Source organism: Sorex fumeus, unplaced genomic scaffold, assembly GCF_029834395.1.
Source record: "Sorex fumeus unplaced genomic scaffold, SorFum_2.1 ptg000098l, whole genome shotgun sequence".
Lineage (NCBI taxonomy): Eukaryota > Metazoa > Chordata > Mammalia > Eulipotyphla > Soricidae > Sorex > Sorex fumeus.
Genome location: NW_026606155.1, coordinates 86,281,207 through 86,304,344, shown reverse-complemented (window position 1 = coordinate 86,304,344; position 23,138 = coordinate 86,281,207). Strand labels below are relative to the sequence as shown.

At 50.4% G+C, this 23,138-nt stretch overlaps 1 protein-coding gene across 2 annotated transcripts in view; it reads left to right on the top strand.

Moving 5' to 3' along the window:
- VPS39 (VPS39 subunit of HOPS complex) overlaps positions 1-19,165 on the top strand; it is a 42,562-nt gene extending 23,397 nt beyond the window's left edge. Inside the window, exons 9-25 of one of the 2 annotated variants that reach the window (XM_056134273.1) lie at positions 81-201; positions 291-411; positions 6,805-6,934; positions 7,784-7,926; positions 10,414-10,557; positions 10,964-11,105; positions 11,212-11,298; positions 11,589-11,662; positions 12,193-12,291; positions 12,846-12,963; positions 13,472-13,600; positions 14,698-14,800; positions 14,932-14,977; positions 16,372-16,521; positions 16,626-16,760; positions 16,965-17,056; positions 18,629-19,165. In XM_056134273.1, the coding sequence (XP_055990248.1) occupies positions 81-201; positions 291-411; positions 6,805-6,934; positions 7,784-7,926; positions 10,414-10,557; positions 10,964-11,105; positions 11,212-11,298; positions 11,589-11,662; positions 12,193-12,291; positions 12,846-12,963; positions 13,472-13,600; positions 14,698-14,800; positions 14,932-14,977; positions 16,372-16,521; positions 16,626-16,760; positions 16,965-17,056; positions 18,629-18,704 (1,910 nt within the window). In that variant the 3' untranslated portion in view covers positions 18,705-19,165. The remainder of the gene's footprint in view (positions 1-80; positions 202-290; positions 412-6,804; positions 6,935-7,783; positions 7,927-10,413; positions 10,558-10,963; positions 11,106-11,211; positions 11,299-11,588; positions 11,663-12,192; positions 12,292-12,845; positions 12,964-13,471; positions 13,601-14,697; positions 14,801-14,931; positions 14,978-16,371; positions 16,522-16,625; positions 16,761-16,964; positions 17,057-18,628) is intronic. The other variant, XM_056134274.1, reaches the window with a different exon arrangement.
- Positions 19,166-23,138: the final 3,973 nt, after the last annotated feature.

The window sequence follows — 23,138 nt, the reverse complement described above, 5'->3', positions numbered from 1 at the left end:
TTAAACACTGACTCAGAAAAAGTCAATAAAACTAAAGCTCTTGGTCAGAACTACATCTCAGTCTGTTCTCTCTTGCACAGAGCACCAGCCTCCCTACATCATTGCTGTGTTGCCTCGGTATGTGGAGATCCGGACGTTGGAACCCAGGCTTCTGGTTCAGAGCATTGAGTTGCAGAGACCCCGTTTCATCAGCTCAGGAGGGTAAGGGGGTTTTTGTTCAGAGCTTTAAGATCATCTGTTTCACGGTAAAGCCTGTGCTGTCCCACTAACATTCTTACTCCTGCCTCCAGGTCAAACATCATCTATGTGGCCAGCAATCATTTTGTGTGGAGACTCATCCCTGTCCCCATGGCAACCCAGATCCAGCAGCTTCTGCAGGACAAGCAGTTTGAATTAGCTCTGCAGCTCGCTGTAAGTCTTGCTCTAGAGACTTGTTTGTGCCTGAGTCTGCCTCCCTCCTTCCAAGCAGAGGATTAGGGTTTGGAGAGTCCTGTTGAGATGGGGCCCAGAGCTTAGAGTTAGAGAGACTCAATTCAGCGTCTCTGACTCTACCATAAAAGACCCATTGAACCCCCCTCAGTTTCACTATTTTAGTTTGCTGCTTTGTCAGATGCAAGGCAAATGCCAGTTAAAACAACCACACCTCCAGGTTAACAGGAGAATGAAATCTGCAGAAAAATTAGATAATGCAAATATTGAAGTACAGTAGTGAAAATCAGTTTCAGAGTTTAGTTTGGTGGGAGGCCGCTAACCTGTGTTTGTGTCTGAAGGGTGTCTTCAATAGTCCCAGCCACTGCACTCAGTGGGACTGCACGCTCTCTGTCACTCGCTGTGTCTGTGTGGGATGTTGCTCACAGCAAAATCATGGCCATGTCGGCCGGAAAGATAGTACAGTGAGGAGGGAGCTTTTTTTGCAGGTGACTCACCTACATTTGATCCACAGCACCAAATATGGTGCCCCGAGCATTACCAGGAGTGATCCCTCAGTTCCATGGGTGTCCCAAAATGAGTGACAGAGAGAGAAAGAGAAAGAGAAAAGGTGCATGGGGGGGTGGGAGAGAATACTCGGGTGAGGCTCACGTTGCCAGCACACTTCTTAGAAACTGACTTCTGAGTCCTGTTTTGTTCTTTCCAGCATCCCACTTGTGATAACTTGTGATTATTTTCATCTGTACAGGGACTTTGATATCAGGGAACCAGAAGTCACTTTGAGTCTAACCTACTTAGAAAGTTGGATAGTTCTTCAGTTTGGTAAAAGAGAAGAGAAGGGGCATGTGGGCTTCATGTCTATGAGAGAAGTTCCCAGACTTGTTTGGCCTCAGAAATCTACTTTCTCTAGGCAAACACAGTGCACCCCAGTTGCACCTGAGGCAACTGTTACCCCACCCCCTGTTGTTCCAGTGTCCCAGGGGAGGAGTATCAACACTTGGGAAACTGATCTATAGTATATTGGGAAATATTTCTGGAAAGAAAACTGGGGTCACAACTTTTGATTACACGTGTTTATCACCACCCATGGTGGATGCTTTTGAAGAACACACTTCTGGATTTAAAACCAAAGTCTAGGCTTAGGTTAGACATGTTTTACATCCCAAAAAGATTGTTTTTTTTTTCCCTTGGGGCATTTATTATCAGCATCTTACTAGATGTTTCCCTCCACTCATGCAATACCCTTTATTTTCCCACTTTTATTTCTTTATTTATCTTTTGCTTTTTGGGTCACACCCAGCAATACTCAGGGATTACTCCTGGCTCTGCACTCAGGAGTTACTCTTGGTGACGCTCTGGGGACCATATGGGATGCCGGGGATCGAACTCTGGTCGGCTGCATGTAAGGCAAACGCCCTACCCACTGTACTTTCTCTCCGGCCCTTATTTTCCCACTCTTTTGTTGTTGTTGTTGTTGTTGTTGTTGTTTGCTTTTTGGGTCATACCCAGCATTGCTCAGGGTTTACTCCTGGCATTGCACTCAGGAATTACTCCTGGCAGTGCTTGGGGGACCATATGGTATACCAGGGATCGAACCCGGGTTGGCTGCATACAAGGCAAACACCCTACCCGCTGTGCTATTGCTCCAGCCCCCTATTTGCCCACTCTTACCCTTTATCATTTTACTTCATTTTTTTATTAAAATAATGAATATCCATGATTCCACCAGCCTACTCAAGAAAAATAACTGACAGCCCCCTAGATACAGCAACACTGCCAGTTCCCCAGCCCACACAGCCAAGCTGAAGGTCTCTGGGAGCGGCCCCCATTCTCTGAGCACCGCTTGGGAGCCCGCCCCACAATAAAAGAGAAATAACTCAGATGACCTGTATGTGCCTCCCCAATGCTGCCTCTTCTCCATTTTCCTAAATTTTGTTTATTAGGCCCTTCACTTAATCACTTAACTTCCCGTTAGTCATCGATTTGCTCGAGCGGGCACCAGTAATGTCTCCATTTGTCCCTGTCGCGTGCTAGTGTAGCCCAATGGCACCTGTTCGCTCTGGGAACACGAAGAGCCTCAAACCAATCGTTCATGATCTTGATGAAGAAGTGTGACCATCTGGTAGGTGGGCGGCCACGCGGTCTTTTGACATCCCGTGGAATCCAGTCGGTAACAGCTCTAGTCCAGCGGTCGTCTTTAAATCTCATTACGTGACCAGCTCATCTGATTTTTGACAACTTGGCAAGCGAGACAGCATCCCTGATTCTTGATCGTCGACGGATGTCAGAACTCCGGATTAAATTTGAGTGAAACATGATATTCCAAGCATAGCTCTTTCAATTCTTCTTTGGGAGACCTGAATAGCATTCTCGTCCTATTTGCGTAGGGCCCAGGTCTCTGAGGCATATGTTAATGTAGGAAGAACAGTGGAATCAAAGAGATGTGCCCGGAGCTGGAGGTTCTTCGTCCTCTTAGCTATTTCTTCAACGTTCTTGAAGGCGTTCCAAGCCGCTCTCTTCCTCCTGCGCAGCTCGGGTGCCAGGTCATTTGTCATGTTGACTTCTCGACCAAGGTACACATAGCTGTTGCATTCGGAGATGGTCGTTCCGTTGAGAGCGAATGGGGCGTCAGGAACAAGGCTGTTTCTCATAAACATTGTCTTCGTAAGATTCAGCTGTAGTCCTACCTTTCCACACTCACGGTCAAAGTCGGCCAGCATTTGTGCCGCTTGGCTGATGTTTGGTGTTATTAAAACAATGTCATCAGCAAAGCGGAGGTGGTGTAGTTGCCGACCATCTATCTTCACTCCCATTCCTTCCCATTCCAGTCGTCACATGATGTTCTCAAGGGTGGCACTGAAGAGCTTCGGTGAAATGGTATCACCCTGCCGCACCCCTCTCTTGACATCAACGATCACTTCTTTGTAGATTGGTGAGATCCTGGTAGTGAATCCGCAATACAGCTCACGGAGGATCCTGATGTATTGGGCTTGAATGCCCTGATTGGCTAGGGCTTCAATGACCGCTTCCATCTCAACAGAATCAAAGGCCTTCTTTAAATCAATGAACGTTAAACAGAGCGGCATCTTGAACTCCCGAGAAACCTCAATGAGCTTGGTTATCATGTGGATATGGTCGATGGTGCTGAATCCTTTGCAGAACCCTGCTTGCTCACATGGTTGTCCTTCATCTAGTGTTCTGCCAATCCTATTTAGGATGACTCGAGTGAACAACTTGTAGATGACAGACAGTAGGCAGATCGGGCGATAGTTGCCAATGTCATGGATGTCTCCCTTCTTGAACAGTAGTACGGTCCTGCTGGTTTTCCATTGGGACGGAACCCTGCATTCAGACAGGTAGCGAGTGAAGAGCCGAGCCAGTGTATTGATGAGTACTGACGGCAGGTTCTTCAGGTGTTCAGGTCTGACCTTGTCTGGGCCTGGTGCTGTTTGTTTCTTTACCGACGAAATGGCGTGTCGGATTTCGGAAGGGAGAACATTGGGAACGACATATCCATCCTGTGGAATTTGGTATGTCGGCAAGTGGACATGGCTGTCGAAGAGATTTGAGTAGAAGTCATGGATAATCTTCTCCATTGCCGTTCTGGAGGATGTGATGGATCCATCAGGACGTCGGAGGGCAGTCATCTTGGTCTTGTAGTTGGCGAAGGACAGGCGGGCGTTACGAATACTTTTCCCGGCTTCTGCCACATCTGCCAGTACTTCTGCTCTTCTCTCTTTGAGGTCTTCCTTGATCGCATCTCTGCACTGCTTTGCGAGCTCGGACGTTAGCTTGCGGTTGCCTGAGGCATGCGCCAAACCACGCTGGCGAATTAGCTCAAGAGTTTTCGAAGATAGGCGATTTTTTGTGGCTATCTCTCTCTTGGCGTTCCTCACACATTCATGGAGGTGCTGAACCAGTCGATCGTATTCCTCGTCAATGTTGTCAACAATGGCATCTTCCCATGTTGCCGCAATAGTACCAAAGAGTTCCCAGTTGGTGGTCATTCTGGGAGTTCTCTTTTTGAACTTTGCAGCCCTTTCTCCCCGCTCTGTGAAGTAGAATTTTGCACGAAGGAGACGGTGGTCCGATCCTGTTCAGAATTTTGGGACAACAGCGACATCGGTCAGGCAAAACCGTCGATTGAATATGATGTGGTCTATTAGGCCCTTAATTTTTTTTTTTTGCTTAAATATTTACAAAGTATGTGTGCCTGAGTATTATTATTTTACTTTTGAGCTTTGTTAGCAGGTTCCACAAGGTCCCTACCTTTTGTAGCATCTACTTTTCATCACAGCCGCAAGGCCTCAGGGCTTCGTGGTACCCTCTGTCTCCCAGGGTAGGTGGTCTATTGCTCCTTGGTGGAAGTTGGTTTCCCTTGTCCTCTGTTTGGCCTTGGACTGCCTAGTCGTTCTGTCCAGTGTCTTCGCCCTGTGAAGATTCCCACTATTCCCTTCCCTCTTTTTAGTTAGTTTGTTTGTTTTTTGGTGGGTCACATCTGGTGGGGCACAGGGTTTACTCCTGGTTTTAAGCTCAGAAATCACTCCAATGCTCAGGGGACCATATGGGATGCCAGAGATTGAATGGTCGGGCAGCATGCAAGGCAAATGCCCTACCTGCTATATACTATTGCTCTGACCCCTATGTGTATGTGTGTGTGTGTAGGTGTAGGGGTCTTTTTGGGTTACACCCAAAGATGCTCAGGGATTACTCCTGGCTCTGCACTCAGGACTTGATCCTGGTGGTGCTTGGACCTTATGGGATCCCACTCTACTATCACTCTTCGGCCCTTCCCTTTCCTTTTGAGGAACTTAAGTTTTATTCAGATCAGTCAGACTGCCTACCTGAAACTTGCAGAAGGCAGTTGCATCACCACACTTCAGTGAGGACAAAATGCGGAGCCATGGACAAAATGCAGAGCCACAGACTGGAGATGCTCCAGTTTCCTGTGTGCTGGGAAAGTTCCCCTAGAGTCAGGCCCTTAAAAGGGATCAGGAGCAGAAAACAGGGAAGAGCCCAGGGAAAAGAAGGAAGAGGAAGCAAGTCTTTTGAGGACATGTTGGACCTGACCTGACAGGAGCAGGTATGGTGAGAATGTAAGGAAAAGGAAAGGTAGGATCTGGGGGGATCCAACCCCACCCCAGCCCCAAGGAGGTAAGACCAGCCCTGACCACCTGCTGACAAGGGGTGAGGGTGAGGGAGAGGGACAGGAAGGAGAAGGCACTGAGAGATGTTTTGAAGGAATAAACTTGGTTTAGTAAAGACTGATTGTAAGGAATTTATGAGAAGGGATGGTTATAAAGAAGAAAATAGGAGAGATTCATTAGCTTGCACATCTTAGGTAACTATCTGCCATATGAAATGTTTTCTATCCCCGCACTTGCCATTTTGCTGTAATGCTAGGCCTTGCACCATTATGTCCTCTGCTGGGAGCATTCTCCCCTTGTCCCCTGCCCTCCTGGCCCCGGCTTATTCCCTTGGCCCTGCTTCCTTCCTCCTGGATCTGGGAGACCCAACACTCAGACTCCCACATTTTCCTGTCATCACTCTGACCCTGCTTTGTTTGGGTTTTGATTTTTTTTTCTTTTTGGGTCACACCCAGCGATGCTCAGGGGTTACTCCTGGCTTTTGCACTCAGGAATCACTCCTGGCGGTGCTTGGGGGACCATATGGGATGCTGGGAATCAAACCCGGGTTGGCCGCGTGCAAGGCAAACGCCCTACCTGATGTGCTATCGCTCCAGCCCCCTGATTTATTTTTAAGCTAGATTCCTGCTTAGATTTTACATGAATGATTTTTTTCATTCACGCTCCCTTCCTCCACCTTCCCCCATTCCAGGTTTAAATCCAGAAACCACGTTGGGTTCGTTGTATTCGGTGGAAAATAGGAAAAAACTATTGTCCTTTGATCTGTGCCGGTTTCTTAGTCTTTTCTAGTTTGTGTTTGCCTTTGTTTGTGGGCCACACCCAGCAGTGCTCAGGAATTGCTCCTGCCTCTGCACTCAGGGATAACTCCTGGCCTGGCTCAGGGAACATTATGGGGTATCAGGGATTGAACGCAGCTCGGCCATGTACAAAGTAAGCACCCTACCTTCTGTTCTCTCTCTGGCCCCAATCTTTCCTTGTTTTTCATGTCCTTGACAGTTCTCAGGGGTGTTGGTTGGATATTTTATGGAATCTCTATTGTGTTTCAGCTTTACAGTTACTCACCAGTCTTAGGCAAAGTTGTAGGGCAGCCAATGAGGGCAGGTACCATCTGGCTGTCTGATACACTTTGGCATCGGTCCTTGCTGGGGTATTGTCTACCACCTCATTACCTGTCTAGTGCCTAAGTATTTAAGTACATTAGTTCTTATCTCTTCTATTCCCTTTTTAGGAAATGAAAGAGGATTCTGACAGTGAAAAGCAGCAACAGATCCATCACATCAAGAACCTATATGCCTTCAACCTCTTCTGCCAGAAGCGTTTTGATGAGTCCATGCAGGTCTTTGCTAAACTTGGCACAGGTAACAAGTTTAAGGAGCTTGGGATAAGGAACTAGTGGAAGGAAAAGACTCTGGAAAAGATGGGGAGGAAACCTTCATTCTTAGAACCAGACTTCTAAGAGGAGAAAGGTTTAGGCCCATCTAAATTGATTGTCAAATCTAATAGGAGCCCATATTGGAAACTTTATTTGTAACCCACATCCCACGAGTCTGTTCTCAATGCAGATTTCCTTTCTTCTAGAATGATGTACCCTCTCCTCTTAGAGAATAGCCACACAGTCATTCTGTTCAGAAATGCGTTTGAGTATCTTGTACCAATTCAGGGCTATTCTAAGCAAAATGCCTGGCTTGGTTGGAGTAAAGTATCAGTCATCTCTGAGGGCGAACAGAGCCCTTTCCTCCATGTCCCAAGACCTATTTGGAGGTTGGAATATCCTAGTGCGAAGAAGGTGCTCAGGAGTCACTCTCCCTGACCTCAAAGTTTCTGGACCCACCTCCACTGAAATACCCTCTTTTGTACACCAGGCAAATAACACTTATTCTATTGCACTCTCTCCAACCCCTCAGTGAGTCTTTCTGATCGTTCTGTTTTAAAAACAGTAACCTGGAATTCACTGTGCTGTCCTAATCGTTCTATTTTATTTTTTCTTTAAATTGCTGGGCTCCTGGCTGGAGCAATAGTAATGGGCAGGGTATTTGCCTTGCACAAGACCAACCCATGTTCAATTCTTAGCACCCCAAATGTCCCCTGCACCTGCCAAAAGTGTCCCGAACACAGAGCCAGTTATAAGTTTTAAGTACCACCAGGTATGGCAAAAAAAAAAAAACTTCTGGCTCCTTTCCAGAGATTCATATTTACCTTCCATGTAGATCCCACCCATGTGATGGGCCTGTACCCAGACCTGCTGCCCGCAGACTACAGGAAGCAGCTGCAATATCCCAACCCGCTGCCTACACTCTCTGGGGCTGAATTGGAAAAGGCTCACTTAGCTCTGATTGACTACCTGACACAGGTAGGTCCTGGGAGTTACAATACCTGTTTGGTAGCAGGAAACAAGGGTCTTCCATACCACAAGCATTCCCTCAGGGAATACAGTGTACCTGACACTCAGGTGGGCATCACATCTCTTGGCCTCTTCCTGCTTAACAGGGCTCTTGACTATTTTCCCAAATCCAGATATTGGGAAACACTGTCACAGGAACTTTAAAAAAATCACATTTCAGATGACAGGATAGCAGATTTTTTTTTTTTTCGGTAACATACATAATTTTAGAGAAAAATGCCACTCTATACAGAAAACCTGGAAACCTGGAAAGCAAAGAAAAGCATAAAGCAAAAATATAAATCACTTATAATTATCACCTGGAGAAAAGTAATTGGCATTTTAGAACCGTTCTTCCAGACTTTCATGTGAATTTATGAGTTTTTTATTTAACAAATGGATATCAAACTCTGTGTTTGTTTTAGAGCTTACTTTTTTTTTTAATTACAGAAATTAAAGTAGTTGACTAGACTAAATTTTGGCTATGAAATAATCTTTTATAGCTTTTTTTAAGAAGGAATATTTAGATTTAAATTTTTCAATTCACTGTTATTGGCAGATAGTAAAATTTTAAAGTCAGCATCTTTGTTGAAGACTCTTAACCCCAAATTTCTGTCATAGAAAAGCTCCTACTTCTTTTCTTCCCACCCTCTAAAACTCACAACACTTTCTAAAATGTTTCCCTTGAGAGTTTTACAAACTTTGGGCAGGCGGCAGTCAGGGGTAAGGTGCTTTCCTCGCATGTGGCCAGTTCCAGTTCCATCCCTTGCACCCACATATGGTCCCCCAAGCACTGCATGAGCACAGAGCCAGGAGCAAGCCCTGAGCATGGCCAGGTGTGTCCCAGAATCCATCCCGGTAAAGAGTTCTGCAGACTTTGTGAGGCTTCCATGGGGAGGCACTGAGAAGTAATACTAGGAAAAGTGCAGGGTGGCTTCCCACCTCCTGCTTCTGGGAAATGGTTTACAGGCCTGACCGGGCGTGCAGAGACTTGACACTCTTGACACTGAGCTCCAGGGAGATACAGGGATGTAGGGGGAGGCCTAAAAGGAGGGAGCACACTTGCTTCTGCCTGTGGGCTCTTGGCCAGTGCTGACTGGAGAACTGCTAGGCCCGTGGCATTACAGGAGGCCCCCAGTACCCGTATCTTTGCCTTAGATCTCCAACACATCTTCCCCGTGCACTCACATGCAGTGTGTGACATTACCTGGTACTGAAACAGAGAGATGATAGAGTTTCTAAAACCAAGGCCATTGTACAAAAGAGCACAAGCTGGGACTGGAGAGATGAATCATAGGGCTGGGACACTTTCTTTGCCTGCAGGAGCCCCTGGATTCCCAGCACCATAGTACTGCCAGAAGTGGTCCCAGAGCATTACATCAGGAGTAGCTCCCAAGCACTGCTGGATGTGGCACCTCCAGAAAGTAGTTCAAGTTTCATGATGAAGTTCCATTACATGAAATTCCAGAATGGGTCAGAATAAACACTAAGGCAAATATCTGGTTATAGATAGCAGATCGGTGGGAGGCTTTGTTTTTGTTTTCCCGTGCCAGAAATTGAACCCAGGGCATCACACATGGAAGGCAAGCACACTACCACTGAGTCTCGTCCTCACCCCTTATCTGGAATTCTCTGGGAGGACCCCAAAGGAGCTAACTTTGAGGAATGATGCAAATGTTTACTTCTGTGAGCGGGGATGGTTATGGGCATGTATGTATCTGTCAAAGTGCCTATAACAGTATACACTAAAAGATATTGTGTGTGATTTGTACCTCAGTAAAGTTGTTTTTAAAAAAGAACATGAGGACCTACAAGTTAGTACCCTGGGTGAAGTGCTTGCCTTGCATACAACAAACCTGGATTTGATCCCTGGCACTACTTATGGAAAATAAATAAAAATAAATGAACTTTAGAATCAGAACCATAATTTGAATTGGTGTCAACCACTTATGAGGTATTTAATACCTATGCTTAAAGTTTTTCAGTTATAAAATGGAGATAATAATACCTGAAATTTTCTTTTTGTTGTTGGTTTTTTTTTTAATTTTGGGCCACACCCAGTAGTGCTCAGGGGTTACCCCTGGCTCTGTGCTCAGGAATTACTCCTGGCAGTGCTTGGGGGACCAGGTGGGATGCTGAGGATCGAACCCAGATGGGCCTTGTTTAAGGCAAATGCTCTTCCTGCTGTACTATCGCTCCCACCTCTTCTTTTCCTTAATATAGAGTTGAACATTGACAATACGTATTGTCTTGTTCTAGTGTCCAGCAGGTAGTTGATGCTCAAAAAACAGTTGTTCTTGTAGTTGTGACAATTTGGCAGCCATCGACTTTGATCCCTGATAAAACGTATGTGCCATTGTGAGTTCAGGGTGAGTCGGTGTCAGCCGATTGGAGGTGTTTGGAACTAGGTGATGGAGGACGTCTCTCCCTTGACCTCTGCGTGTTTGGCCTTTGTAGAAACGGAGCCAGCTGGTCAAGAAACTGAACGACTCTGACCACCAGTCCAGCACGTCCCCGCTCATGGAAGGCACGCCCACCATCAAATCCAAGAAGAAGCTGCTGCAGATCATTGACACCACCCTGCTCAAGTGCTACCTCCATGTGAGTTGTCCCAGTACTGGCTCCCACAGGCCCCCCAGCCCCTGATCTAGGGGCCCCTTTGGGGTCCCTGCTGCTGGTCGAGTGATGAGTTCCTGTGAGCTTGGGAGTGTGAGAAGGCAAGATACTGGCCCAGGGGGCTTGTGCTCTGGGGCCCCGGGCTTGGTGCCGCGTGCTGAGCAGGAATGGTATTTCCTCCCAGGGGCTTGCACCTTCCTCCCGCCACTCGCCAGAAACACCCACGTGTGTGGTGTGAGATAGCCTGATCACGGTCAGATCCACACGCTGTAGTCTCATAAAGGCTTGAGTTTTTACCCCTGGCCTTCCAACAGGTCTGCGCCGAGGGAAGGGGTGGGGGTGGGTTCCCCAGAAGCAGTTTCCAGTGAACCCCCCCCTGCTTCTTCTGCAGACAAACGTGGCCCTCGTGGCTCCTTTGCTGCGCCTGGAGAACAATCACTGCCACATCGAAGAGAGCGAGCACGTGCTGAAGAAGGCTCACAAGTACAGCGAGCTGATCATCCTGTACGAGAAGAAGGGGCTCCACGAGAAAGGTGGCTGTGGTTGGGGTGTCTTGACCAGGGCCTGACAAATATCCTGGGGTGGGGGGGCGCGCCTTCTTCAAGAGGCTCATGACCTGTTCTTGGGCTTCCCGGGCAGCTCTGCAGGTGCTGGTGGACCAGTCCAAGAAAGCCAACTCCCCGCTGAAAGGCCACGAACGGACAGTACAGTACCTGCAGCACCTGGGTAGGGCAGCGGGACGGGTGGGAAGGGCCAGGCTTGAACGGGTCACTCCATCTCCCTACAGCCCCGTCTTGCCCTGTGTTCCCCTGTTGGGGTCAAAGATGCACAGTGGTGGCCCTGGCCAGCTTTTCAGCGTACATCCAGTCCAGGGGAGCCAAGCGGCCCCGGTTGCTGGTGCTTGGAGAGAGCTTTGGGCTCTGAGAAGCCACTCTGGGGCACCCTGTCCAGCTGCCCTCCGGCCCGTGTGGATAGTCTGGGCTTCCCGTGACGCAACAGCATACTTTTCCCTCCAGGCACAGAAAACCTGAATTTGATCTTTTCCTACTCCGTGTGGGTGCTGAGGGACTTTCCAGAGGATGGCCTGAAGGTGGGTCCCAGAGGCCTTGGAGTCTCTCATTGTGGCAGGGCCGCCCAGACGGGCAGGGAAGATTGTGCAGTTTCTCTGCGGGTGTGAGATCCTGGTGTGAAGCCCCAGCGTGGTCAGGGGAGAGCCCTTGTGGGTATCAGGACTCCTGACTGAAGCTGCTACACCTTCACTAGCTCCAGATGGTCTTTTGTACATCCCCGCCAAAAGTCAGTTCATGTCATATACACATGTGCCTATGGGGAAGGGTTTATGTACCTGCGAGAGGAGGGGGTATGGCTATGAGGGGCTCTGTGTGTGTGAAGGGGTTTGCATGCCTGTGAGGGGGCTGTGTGCCTGTGAGAGGGTTTGTGTGCCTGTGAGGGGGTTTGTACCTATGAGGGGACTGTGTGGCTGTGAGGGGGTATCTGTGCCTGTGAGGGGGCTGTGCGCCTGTGAGGGGGTTGTGTAGCTGTGTGAGAGTTTGTGTGCCTGTGAGGGGGCTGTGTGTGCCCAAAACTGCAGTGAGCTGGAGCTCAGGTTTGTTCCCACAGATCTTCACTGAAGACCTCCCAGAGGTGGAATGTCTGCCACGAGACCAAGTGCTCAACTTCTTGGTAGAGAACTTTAAGGGCCTGGCTATTCCTTACCTGGTGAGATATTTTTTGGTCTGAACTGAAAGGCGCCAAAGCTGGGCAGCAGTTTTGGGCAGTTTCAGGTTTGGACTGGGGAGACAGGACTGGCAGACATGTTAGGCCAGAAGTTATATCTGTTGCCTTTGAGAAAGAGACACACATCAGGCCAAGCGGGGAGAATTTGACATTTTGTTGCTGTCTTCTAAATTCTGGTCAATCACGGGAGAGAATGCTGTTCAGGGAAGAGAGGGCAAAGCCACGTGTGAACAGCCACACTCCTCTGAGATCAGGGGTCACCCAGATAGGCTTGAAGTACCAGAATGCAGGATTTCCTCTTAACTCGGCAGGCTAATCTGGAGGGTTATGGGGTAAAATTGAAGTGTTTAGATTGGAAATCACAGAAATAAGTGGACGTTTCTGGGTTGCACTGCTGAATTCCCTGGTGGTTTTAGCAGAGCTCCTCTCAGCAACTGTTGCAGTTTAAAGAGGGGACAGCCTGGATGATGGGGTCTGTGGGACCTTAAAAACATGAGGCAGACTGGGTGACCCGGCGGGCCTCTAACCTTCCACAGGAACATGTCATCCATGTCTGGGAGGAGACGGGTGCTCGTTTTCACAACTGCCTGATCCAGCTGTACTGTGAGAAGGTTCAAAGTCTCATGAAGGAGTATCTCCTGGCCTTCCCCGCAGGTACCTCACGGAAGCAGGGGCCCTGGGGCTGTGTAATGGGGCCTGGCCAGGGAGTGGAAGCAGACCCCATCCTTCTGTGCAGGCCCAGAGGGCGAGAGGGTCCTCGAAGGACACAGGAGACCTCGGGGTTCTCATTGGGATCTGAACCACCCTGGGCATGGGGTGGAGGATGGGGGTGAAATGGCTTACATGGACAGACAGATGGACACAGACAGATGGACAGGCAACACATCTGTCAGTTGGGTGGCTGCTGTGCCCACACAAACCAGTTTGCCAACCGGAGCATTTCTCTCTGGAACTGTGTTTGGTTGGTAACCCCAGGCTGACCTTTGGGGGCCAGCTAGAACCGTAGACTGAGAGAAATTCAGCCGAAATGACCATGGCAAGCACTGTTTTGCTCATGGGGGTCACATGGCATCTTTGGGCCTCAGCTTCATTCGTTCTTCTTAGCCACCCCAGACTGCTGCTGGTCAGTGTCTTCTTGTGCTGATTTCAGTTTATTCCAAAGGCAAAACCCCAGTTCCTGCAGGAGAGGAAGAGGGGGAGCTGGGAGAGTACCGCCGGAAGCTGCTTATGTTCTTGGAAATTTCCAGCTACTATGATCCCGGGCGGCTCATCTGTGACTTTCCCTTTGATGGTGAGTGTTTGACTTAGGGTCAGAAGCCGCGTTAGCTGGTGATAATACAGAAACCAGCCTTTCTCTCTGCCTCAGTTCCCCAGCACTCCCAAAAACGTTGGGGCTGGGAAGAACCCATCAAGCTCCTGTTTGGCCTCCCGCAGACTCATTCTAGGAACAGAACCTAGAGGAGACCCTTTGTGGTGAAAGGCTCATTTATAACCAGGTCACAGCTGGTTCGTTGCTCTCGTCCATGTTCTTGGCCATCTTCGTTGTTTAGCAATTTTAGTAGTCACCCTAATTTGTCACCCTAATAGAACATGCGCAATGTGGGAGCTCAGGGAGCTCACATTTGTTTTTCTTAGCTGGTGCCGGGCGCAGTTTAGGCACCTACCATCATGCACATAACTGTCGAGGAAGTTTTCTCACCCATTTCAGAAGTCATCACCAAGAGCGATGTAACAAGGGGGAGAGATCAAAGGCCACAACAGCATGAGCAGGAGGCGCCGCTCCAGTTCCCAGCCCCCAGCACTGCTAGGTGTGGCCCTGAAGCAAAAAAAAAAAATAGGAAATAGTCCCCTCGCCTCCTATTTTATCTTTCTCCCTTTTGTGTTTTGGGGCCATACTGACTGTGCTCAAGGCTTACTCAAGGCTTTGAACTCAGGGATGACTCCTGGCAGTGCTCAGGGGGCAATGTAGGGTGTTGGGCATTGAACTCTGGGTCAGCCTCATGTAAGATAAGTGTGCTATTTGCTGTAGTCTCTTCACGGCCCATCCCTCCCCTCTTTTTAGGACTTTAATAATTTTCTCCATGAAAAAAAAAATTGTACATTGGTCAGAGCAGGTGTTTGCCGTGCACACGACTGGCTCAGATTTGATCCCCAGCACCCCATATGCCACCCCAGGCCCACCAGGGGTGATCCCTTGAGTACAGAGCCAGGAGTATGCCCTGAACATCACTGGATATGTCCCCAAAACCAAAAACAAAAAATGGGGTGGAGTGGGGGAAAGGGGCGGGGGGGAAGGGAATGAAGAAAAAAAATTTCAGGTGACAAGACTCCATCCTCCCACTGACTGGCTGAGGCATGGTGTGAGGTGCCGTTTTCCTCCCACTACAGGTCTCCTGGAAGAGCGCGCCCTCCTGCTGGGACGCATGGGGAAGCATGAGCAAGCTCTCTTCATCTACGTGCACATCCTGAAGGACACACGGATGGCCGAGGAGTATGTGGCCCCTGGTCTCCCTGTGCACACAGGCTAAGAAAGCAGGTCCCGGGGAGGCAGGAGCGAGCTGGCCTCTGCGCAGGCCCTGGGAGGAGCTCTCGGGGCTCCCCTCACTTCCCTCTCCCCCACAGGTACTGCCACAAACACTACGACCAAAACAGAGATGGCAGCAAAGATGTAAGTAGTGACCCTGGCCCAGAGAGCTTGCCTGTGGTTAACTGTCCTATCCTCCCCCTCCCCCAACCCCAGGTGATATGGGGTTTGAACTGCCAAGTTGAAACAGGGCCTGTTTAGACTATGGACCTATTTGGCTCAGGGCCTTGGGGTATTCAGCAGGTGGCTGTGCATCCTGCTGTGCTGCGGGCAATTCTGGCTCCCTTCCTGTGTGATTAGGAGAGCAGCATCCCAGGTCTCTCAGGAGTCCTGGCTTGTGTGATAAGTTCCTGCTCAGCCTTTAGAGAAGGACCAGCCAGCACATGTATAAAGCAGAGGTCCCTGCATTTACTTAACAGGACACTCCCTTCTCAGAAACCCCCACACCCTGAATTCCACCTTCTCTAAGCAAACACAGTGCTCGTGATGGCACCCGAGGCTACTGCCATCCCCTGAACACTTCCAGCAGCCCACGGGGTGTGGCATCCCCTGTGTGGGGAAGCCTTGCCCAGTGCTATCTGCAACGCCTGTGGATTTGTGAGCATCTGCAGATATGGTTCCTTGCCACGTCTTGGGTGAGAGTGGGGGGCCAAATGGAGCCTGGAAGGGAGAGGACACAGGACAGTGCACAGGACAGGAGAGTGCACAGGACAGCCCCAGCCAAGAATTCTCACTCAGGAACCTGAGGCTGGGAAGCCCACGGGGCTGGGAGCAGTAAGAAGTCAGGCAGAAGGTCTTAAGTTCATCCTTCCTGCCAAGGAAGTGAGAGGCTTGCAGCCACCCACGTCTGTCATGGCAGGATACTTAGAAAACAGGGCACCTGGTGAACCGGAGCAGTAGTACAGCAAGGAAGGCATTTGTCTTGCATATGGCTGACTCAGGTTCCATCCCTGGAGTTCCATATGGTCCCCCAAAAAGCACCAGCAGGACTAGTTCCTGAGCACAGAGCCAGGAGTGACTACTGAGCATTGCTGGTGTGGCCCAAAAGCAAACAGACAGGGGTTGGAGTGATATTACAGCGGATAGGGCATTTGCCTTGCACACGGCCAACTCAGGTTCAATTTCCAGCATCCCATATGGTCCCCCGAGCACCGCCAGGAGTAATTCCTGAGTGCATGAGCCAGGAGTAACCCCTGAGCATCGCCGGGAGTGACCCAAAAAGCAAAACAAAACCAAAAGCAAACAGACAAACAGCAGCAACTATAAAAAATATATGTATAGTGGATTATTCATTCCTGCCCTCAGCTTCCAACACTGCCAGTTGACTGTGACCAAACTCTTCCAAAAGGTGGCAAAGGATTCATTTTAAGCATCCTCAGCAGCAGCCACTGTTGGCCAGCCAACTTCTCTTTAGATGTGTCATATTGGAGGTCCTTGGAGCATGTGCCTGATGTGCCTGGCTTGTCCCTGTGCCACAGGTGTACCTGTCCCTGCTGCGGATGTACCTGTCCCCCCCCAGCGTTCACTGCCTGGGGCCAATCAAGCTGGAGCTGCTGGAGCCACAGGCCAATCTCCAGGCCGCCCTGCAGGTCCTCGAGCTGCACCACAGCAAGCTGGACACCACCAAGGTCAGGCACCATGGAGAGAGCGCGCCTCAGGGGGGCGAGGATGGGACAGGGGTCTTCAGTCTCTCTCACATTTCCCCCGTTCCCATCTCTGCTCTCCCTTCTAGGCCATCAACCTCCTGCCAGCAAACACTCAGATCAATGACATCCGCATCTTTCTGGAAAAGGTCTTGGAAGAAAATGCGCAAAAGAAGCGGTTCAATCAAGTGCTCAAGAACCTTCTCCACGCAGAGTTCCTGCGGGTATGAGCCTGCCAGACCCTGGGGATGCTTATGTTTCCTGCGTGTGGAACAGTGAGCACTGAGCCCCTGTAGATGGAGGCAGAGCCTCGGCTTCTGGCCCCACTGTCACCGTCCCAGCACTTCGCCACTGGTGTTTCTGTGGGCAAACCGGAAGCCGGTGGGAGACGCCCCAGGGCTTCTCCCCACTCTGCTCTGCTCTTGCAGGTCCAGGAGGAGCGGATCTTACACCAGCAGGTGAAGTGCATCATCACAGAGGAGAAGGTCTGCATGGTGTGCAAGAAGAAGATCGGGAACAGGTGAGCCCCCGGGCTGCTGGGCACTGCTCCCACACTTGCTGCCCGGCACAGCCTCCAGTTGGGGTGCCCCTGTTTGCTGGTGGGGCTGGTTTGGAGCACTTAGAGACCTGACATGGGCCTGTGGACTCCGACCTTACCTCTGGCCATTAGAAATTGGGATGCAGCCAGTAGGTGTGTGGGAGTTATGTGCACCTCCTGTTCCCAAGTCCTTATCTTTTAACGACTTAAGGACATACCTCCGAAGGAAAAGAGCTTTTCTTTCATGAGATAGATTGGGTTTCATGATTGGGTTTCAATCATACAGTGTCCCAACACCCATCCTTCCACCAGTGTGCATTTCCCACCAGCAGTATCCCCAACTTCCATCCCAACTCCCTCCTCCATTACTTCTCTCTCTCTTCCTCTTCCTTTCTCCTTCTCCCTCTCCCTCTCTCCCTCTTCCCGCCTCCCCTTCCCCTTCCCCCCCTTCTCCTTCGGGTTTTGTGGTTTGCAATTCAGATATTGAAAGATCATCATGTATATCCCTTCACCTACTTTTAGCACTTAGTTCTTATCCTGTGTGATCATTTCCAACTGTTATTGTCATACTGGTCCCTTCTCTATCTTACCTACCCTCTACCACCCACACACACACTTGTGGTAGATTCCCAACCATTGACCAGTCCTCCTGGCCCCTGTGGAAAAGAGCTTTTCTACCTGTGGCCTCGTGTCTTGTATAAAATCCCAAACCCGCATCCTACTTGCTTTGCTTTTTGTTGGTGCTATCAGGGATCAAACTTAGGACCTTACAACATGCAAGGCCTGTGCTCTACCACCAAATCCCGTCCTGGCCCCTTCATGCTGGGTTTTCTGTTTTTGGTTTAAAGGTTCTTTTTTGTTCTTTTTCAACTATAATACAGGTGATGTGGTTGCACTATCATTAATGTTTATGGCTTTGATGTACAAAGGTGATTTTTTTGGGTGTTTTGTTATTGTTCTTGTTGTTGTTGTTTGGGGTTTGTTAGTTTTTTTGGGGGGGGTCACACCCGGCAATACACAGGGGTTACAACTCCTGGCTCCGCACTCAGGAATTAACTCCTGGCAGTGCTCGGAGGACCATATGAGATGCTGGGAATCGAACCCAAGTTGGCCGCTGTGCTATCACTCCAGCCCCTGTACAAAGTTTTTGCACAACACCACCTCCAAAGTGCCTGAGGTCCTTCATCACTGTCCTCCTGTCACTTCTAGTCTGCCCGTTGATTCCCTTTCCTTCCGGTCAGAGTGAGGTCTTTTTCCTCACGGGGCTGGAAGGAGCCTTTGCTTTAGACTTTAAACTTGCAGAATCCCTTGGGCAGACTTTCCCTGCATGGTCCTGAGGCCTGCCCCATCAGTCCCTGTACTTCCATATTACTGACATAAAACAGATATCCCCACACCCTCAGACAGCGTAGTCCTCATCCCGCGGTTCAACTCTTGGATGGAAGGTGGCCATGGAGGCCAGAGCTCCTCGCTGCAAGGGTCAGGGTGGGCTGCCCCAGAGCTCTCCTGGAAAAGGTGCTGATTCCTCATCCTGCATCACCTTCCTCCCTGCAGCGCGTTTGCAAGGTACCCCAACGGCGTGGTGGTGCACTACTTCTGTTCCAAAGAAGTGAACCCGGCTGACACCTGAGCGGCCGCAACACAGCTGCGGACAGACAGCTCAGCTCCCGGAGAGGGGAAGGGGCACCCGGCCCCAGGCACAGGGCGCCACCACCATCAGGCCGTGTCTCCCCATTTGGACGCCGCTGGCCACCTTGGGCCCCGGAGCACCTCTGACCCCATCAGACTCATGACCTGGCATGGCCAGCTTCTTCCTAGAAGAGGAGAGACTCATTTCACCTCGTACACCACGCTGTGGCTGGCGTTTCCAGAGAGCCTGCTCGCTCGGACAGGAGCACGGAGACAGACACCGTCTTGCCTTGGCATAGTGATCACCAGAGCAGGGACACTCACGTGTGTGATCCCCAGGTGGTTATTCAGAGTTTTCTATCAAGGGAACTGCAGGGCGTCACAAGGACCCTTAGCGCAGTGCCAGCGTGATTCAGGCCAAACAGTTTGTCCTGATGCTCATTTCCCCACCGCAGTTGGACCCTGTGTGCCCTGGACATCTCCCCCCACTACCCCAAACCCGTCCCCCCCCATAGCCCCCCTGCCCCAGCCCACATGCATTTGTTCTTCTCGTCCTATTTATTTTTTTATTTGCCCTCTCACCTCACTGTTCCACCCAGGCTTTCTCTCCCATTTTCCTGACTTGGGAATAACGTAATTAAGGTAAAATGAGAAGCGAGCACGTCTTTGTTTCAAGAGGTCGTTGGTCCCTGACCAGTCTGCGGTACTTCACCTCCTTAACTCAACACTCTGTACCCTGAAGCTTGGGTTGGCGGCATCCTCAGGCCCGTTGGGGTGGCATACTCATATAGCTGGGCACTTTTGTCCTTTCCACCTTCCCCCGCAGTGTGGCCCAGCCGTCAGCCTCAGTTCTGTGTGTAGGGACTAAGGGCCTGGGACGTGGGGGTCACACTGGGCTGTTGTCTGTGAGTGAATCTCTGCACTATGTGGGATTGTCGGATCAGGAACCATCGGTGAGATGGCATCAGGTGTGCTGGGAAGGTGCTGGGGGACACGGGAGAGTAGCACCTGGATTCAGGAAATGACTCAGCGCTGAGACAGGGGTAGGTGGGTGTTTCAGGTGTGCCTCCAGGTGCCCAGGCCGGGCATGGTAGGGAGGAGCACGGCCTGCACCAGGTTCTCCCAGGGCTTTGCAAACTCAGGGCCTATATTATAAATCCACCACTGGTGTTGGGTGGATGAGCCTCCTTCCAGCCCACTCTTAGTGAAGGGTACAAGTGGGCATGAGGGGCTAGAGACGAAGACTGCTGGGGTTAGGCTGCAGCTCACCAGCCACAGCTACCAGGAACCCTACCACCCTCTGCCCTGTGTGCACCAGCTGAGATCCACTTCCGCCAGGACTTGCAGCAACCACCTCTGGCTGGCTCCCCTCTGGGCTGCAGGAACTGTGCCTGCTGTGTGTGCCCGCATGCCTGTGTGCATGTACACCCCCATGGCCGGGACCCAGGTGTTGTGGAATAAAGAACACGCATATTCTTCTCTCCTGGAACACACGAGCTTTCCCAGAGCTCTTTCCCCACTTTCTCTTTGTCCTCTGTGGAGGAATGAATGGCAGAGGCCAGAGATGGGAAACGCCTTGCTGAGGATGGATGAAACTCTCACGATAAACATTAAGTAAGGAACCAACTCTACATAATGTCTCTTCTGCCCACCCATGCGGCCAGTGTGCCAGCTCGACTTTAGAGCATTGTGCATTGCCCTCTGAATGATTCCCCTTCCGGATAGTGGGCCCTTGGCCCTCATTTATTTATTTATTTATTTATTTATTTAGTGAATCACCATGGGATACAGTTATAAACTTACGAACTTTCGTGTTTGCATTACAATCATACAATGATCGTTTACCCATCCCTCCACCAGTGCCCATTCTCCCCCACCAATGTTCCCAGCATCCCTCCCGACCACCCCCACCCCATCCCCCACCACCCCACCCTGCCTCAGCGGCAGAGCATTCCCTTTTATTCTCTCTCCTTTTGGATATTGTGGTTTGCAATAGAGGTATTGAGCGGTCATCGTGTTCGGTCTATAGTCTACTTTGGGCACACATCTTTGAACCTGAATGGGTCTTCCCAACATCCTTTACTTGGTGTTCCCTTCTCTATCTGAGCTGCCTTTTCTCCCCAGCATGTGAGGCCAGTTTCCAAGCTGTGGAGCAGACCTCCTCGTCCTTATCTCTACTACTCTTGGGTGTTAGTCTCCCATTCTGTTACTTTATGTTCCACAGATGAGTGCAATCTTTCTATGCCCTTTCTTTCTGACTCATTTCACTTAACATACTTTCCATGTTGATCCACTTATATCCTCGGCCCTCTTTCTGCAGCTCCAAGTGAATGGAAGAACCATAAAAGGCAGAATTGGGAGGTTTGATAGGGCTCAGGTATAGGGAAGAAATGAAGAAATGTTTCAGGGTCCTTCCATGTCCCTCTCAAGTCAACATTGACCATCCAGCCTCTCGTCTGGGGATAGAAACCATTAGGAGGGCCTGGAGCGATAGTACAGCAGGGATGGCATTTGCCTTGCATGTGGCTGACCCGGCATCCCATGTGGTCTCCTGAGCACCTCCCTGAGCATCACCAGGCGAGGCCCAAAAAGCCAAAACTAAATAAATAAAAACCATTAGGGGCTGGAGCAATAGCACAGAGAGTAGGGCATTTACCTTGCATGCGGCCAACCTGGGTTCGATTCCCGTCATCCTATATGGTCCCCTGAGCACTGCCAGGGGTAATTCCTGAGTGCAGAGCCAGGAGTAACCCCTGTGCATTGCCAGGTGTAACCCAAAAAGCCAAAAAAAGAAAAAAAAAGAAAAAGAAAAACAAGAGGCCTGGGCAGAGGACTTTCAGCAGGTGTTGAGTCAATCCAGAAAGTACATCTTCAGGGTACAGCCACTGTCCCCAGCCTGCTCTGTCTCTCCCCTGCAGGTTGCTGGGGGCGAGGGTCACCCAAGGGGTGACTGGCCTGTTAGGCCGCAGAGGGTGGGTCCGGGCTTCATTGTTTCAAATTAAACAGAAACAGACCTTCCCCCTTGGAACCTGACCAGCAGCATTTACGTCCCCTTTTGTCCCGGTAGTGTCAAGTCTGAGCTTGCCCTCAGGGTCACCATGAAGTCACCTCTTCGGGAAGGCTGTTTCTCCACTGGGCTTGGGGAGGAGAGGAGAGATGACTGGGGGTGGGCGGGGGGGGGGGACTGAGGAAAAGAAATCCCATCTCTCCACGCCTCATCAACTCACAGCCCCTTCCTTCACAGATGCTTCCACGCAGCCCCTATGTGGTCTGTCCACAGAGGAGTGAGCATCACAGACCACCGCAGGGCAAGGCTGCTTATGGCCTGGTCTACTCCACTGGGCGAATCCCTCTGCTGTGCTAGATCACCCGGGTATCTCCCCTTCCGAGGAAGGGGTCTGGGGAGAGCCCCAGGAAGCCCTGAGCCTATGGGTTTCTTGAAAATGTACACACACCTCCCAAACTTCACCTAGTTCTTATTCTCACCAGGCTAAAGCCATGCTTGCTTCAGAAAACAAAGGGTTTCAAGACACCTTTGAATGCAGCTGAAACTCGGAAGATTTCCATGATTCTGTTTGCACTCGGCCAGGGGTGTCGGTGGGGGAGGAGACAAGAGATTTTAGGCTCACAATAGAAAGCCAGGGAGACAGTTCCAGAGTAGCCTTCTGGCTGCGGCTGTTCGTGGGCCTGCAGTATCAGCACTGTCTGGAAGGTTGGAATTCTAAAGAAATATTCCAGGGCCTGGAGCGATAGCACAGTGGGTAGGGCGTTTGCCTTGCACATGGCCAACCTGGGTTCAATTCCCAGCATCCCTTATGGTCTCCTGAGCATGGCCAGGAGTAATTCCTGAGTGCAGAGCCAGGAGGAACCCCTGTGCATCGCCGGGTGTGACCCAAAAAGCAAATATATATATATATATATATAATAAAATAAAGGCCCTCCCGTTGATCATCGATTTGCTCGAGCGGGCCCAGTAATGTCTCCATTGGAGACTTTGTTGTTACTGTGATTGGCATATCGAATACGTCACGGGGAGCTTGCCAGGCTCTGCCTTGTGGGCGAGATACTCTCGGTAGCTTGCGGGGCTCTCCGAGAGGGGCGGAAGAATCGAACTCGGGTAGGCCATGTTGGCTGCGTGCAAGGCAAACGCCCAACCGCTGTGCTATCTATCTATCTATCTATCTATATATATATATATATATATTCCAGTTCTACCTTCACCCCGTGCATGAGGTGCAGGTATCTGTTTCATCAGCAGGCTGATGATAATCAGGGCTGGGTGTGGGGACCAGTGTTCCGGGTCCTGTGGGGCTCTTACTGCCGAAACAGGGCTATAGTCACTTCCCGGAGCAAGTGAAACTCCACCCCCAGCGCCAGCAGGCCACCTGCCCCGAGTCCCTAGCTCGGCAGCCAGCCCCACCTTCCAAACCCCGGT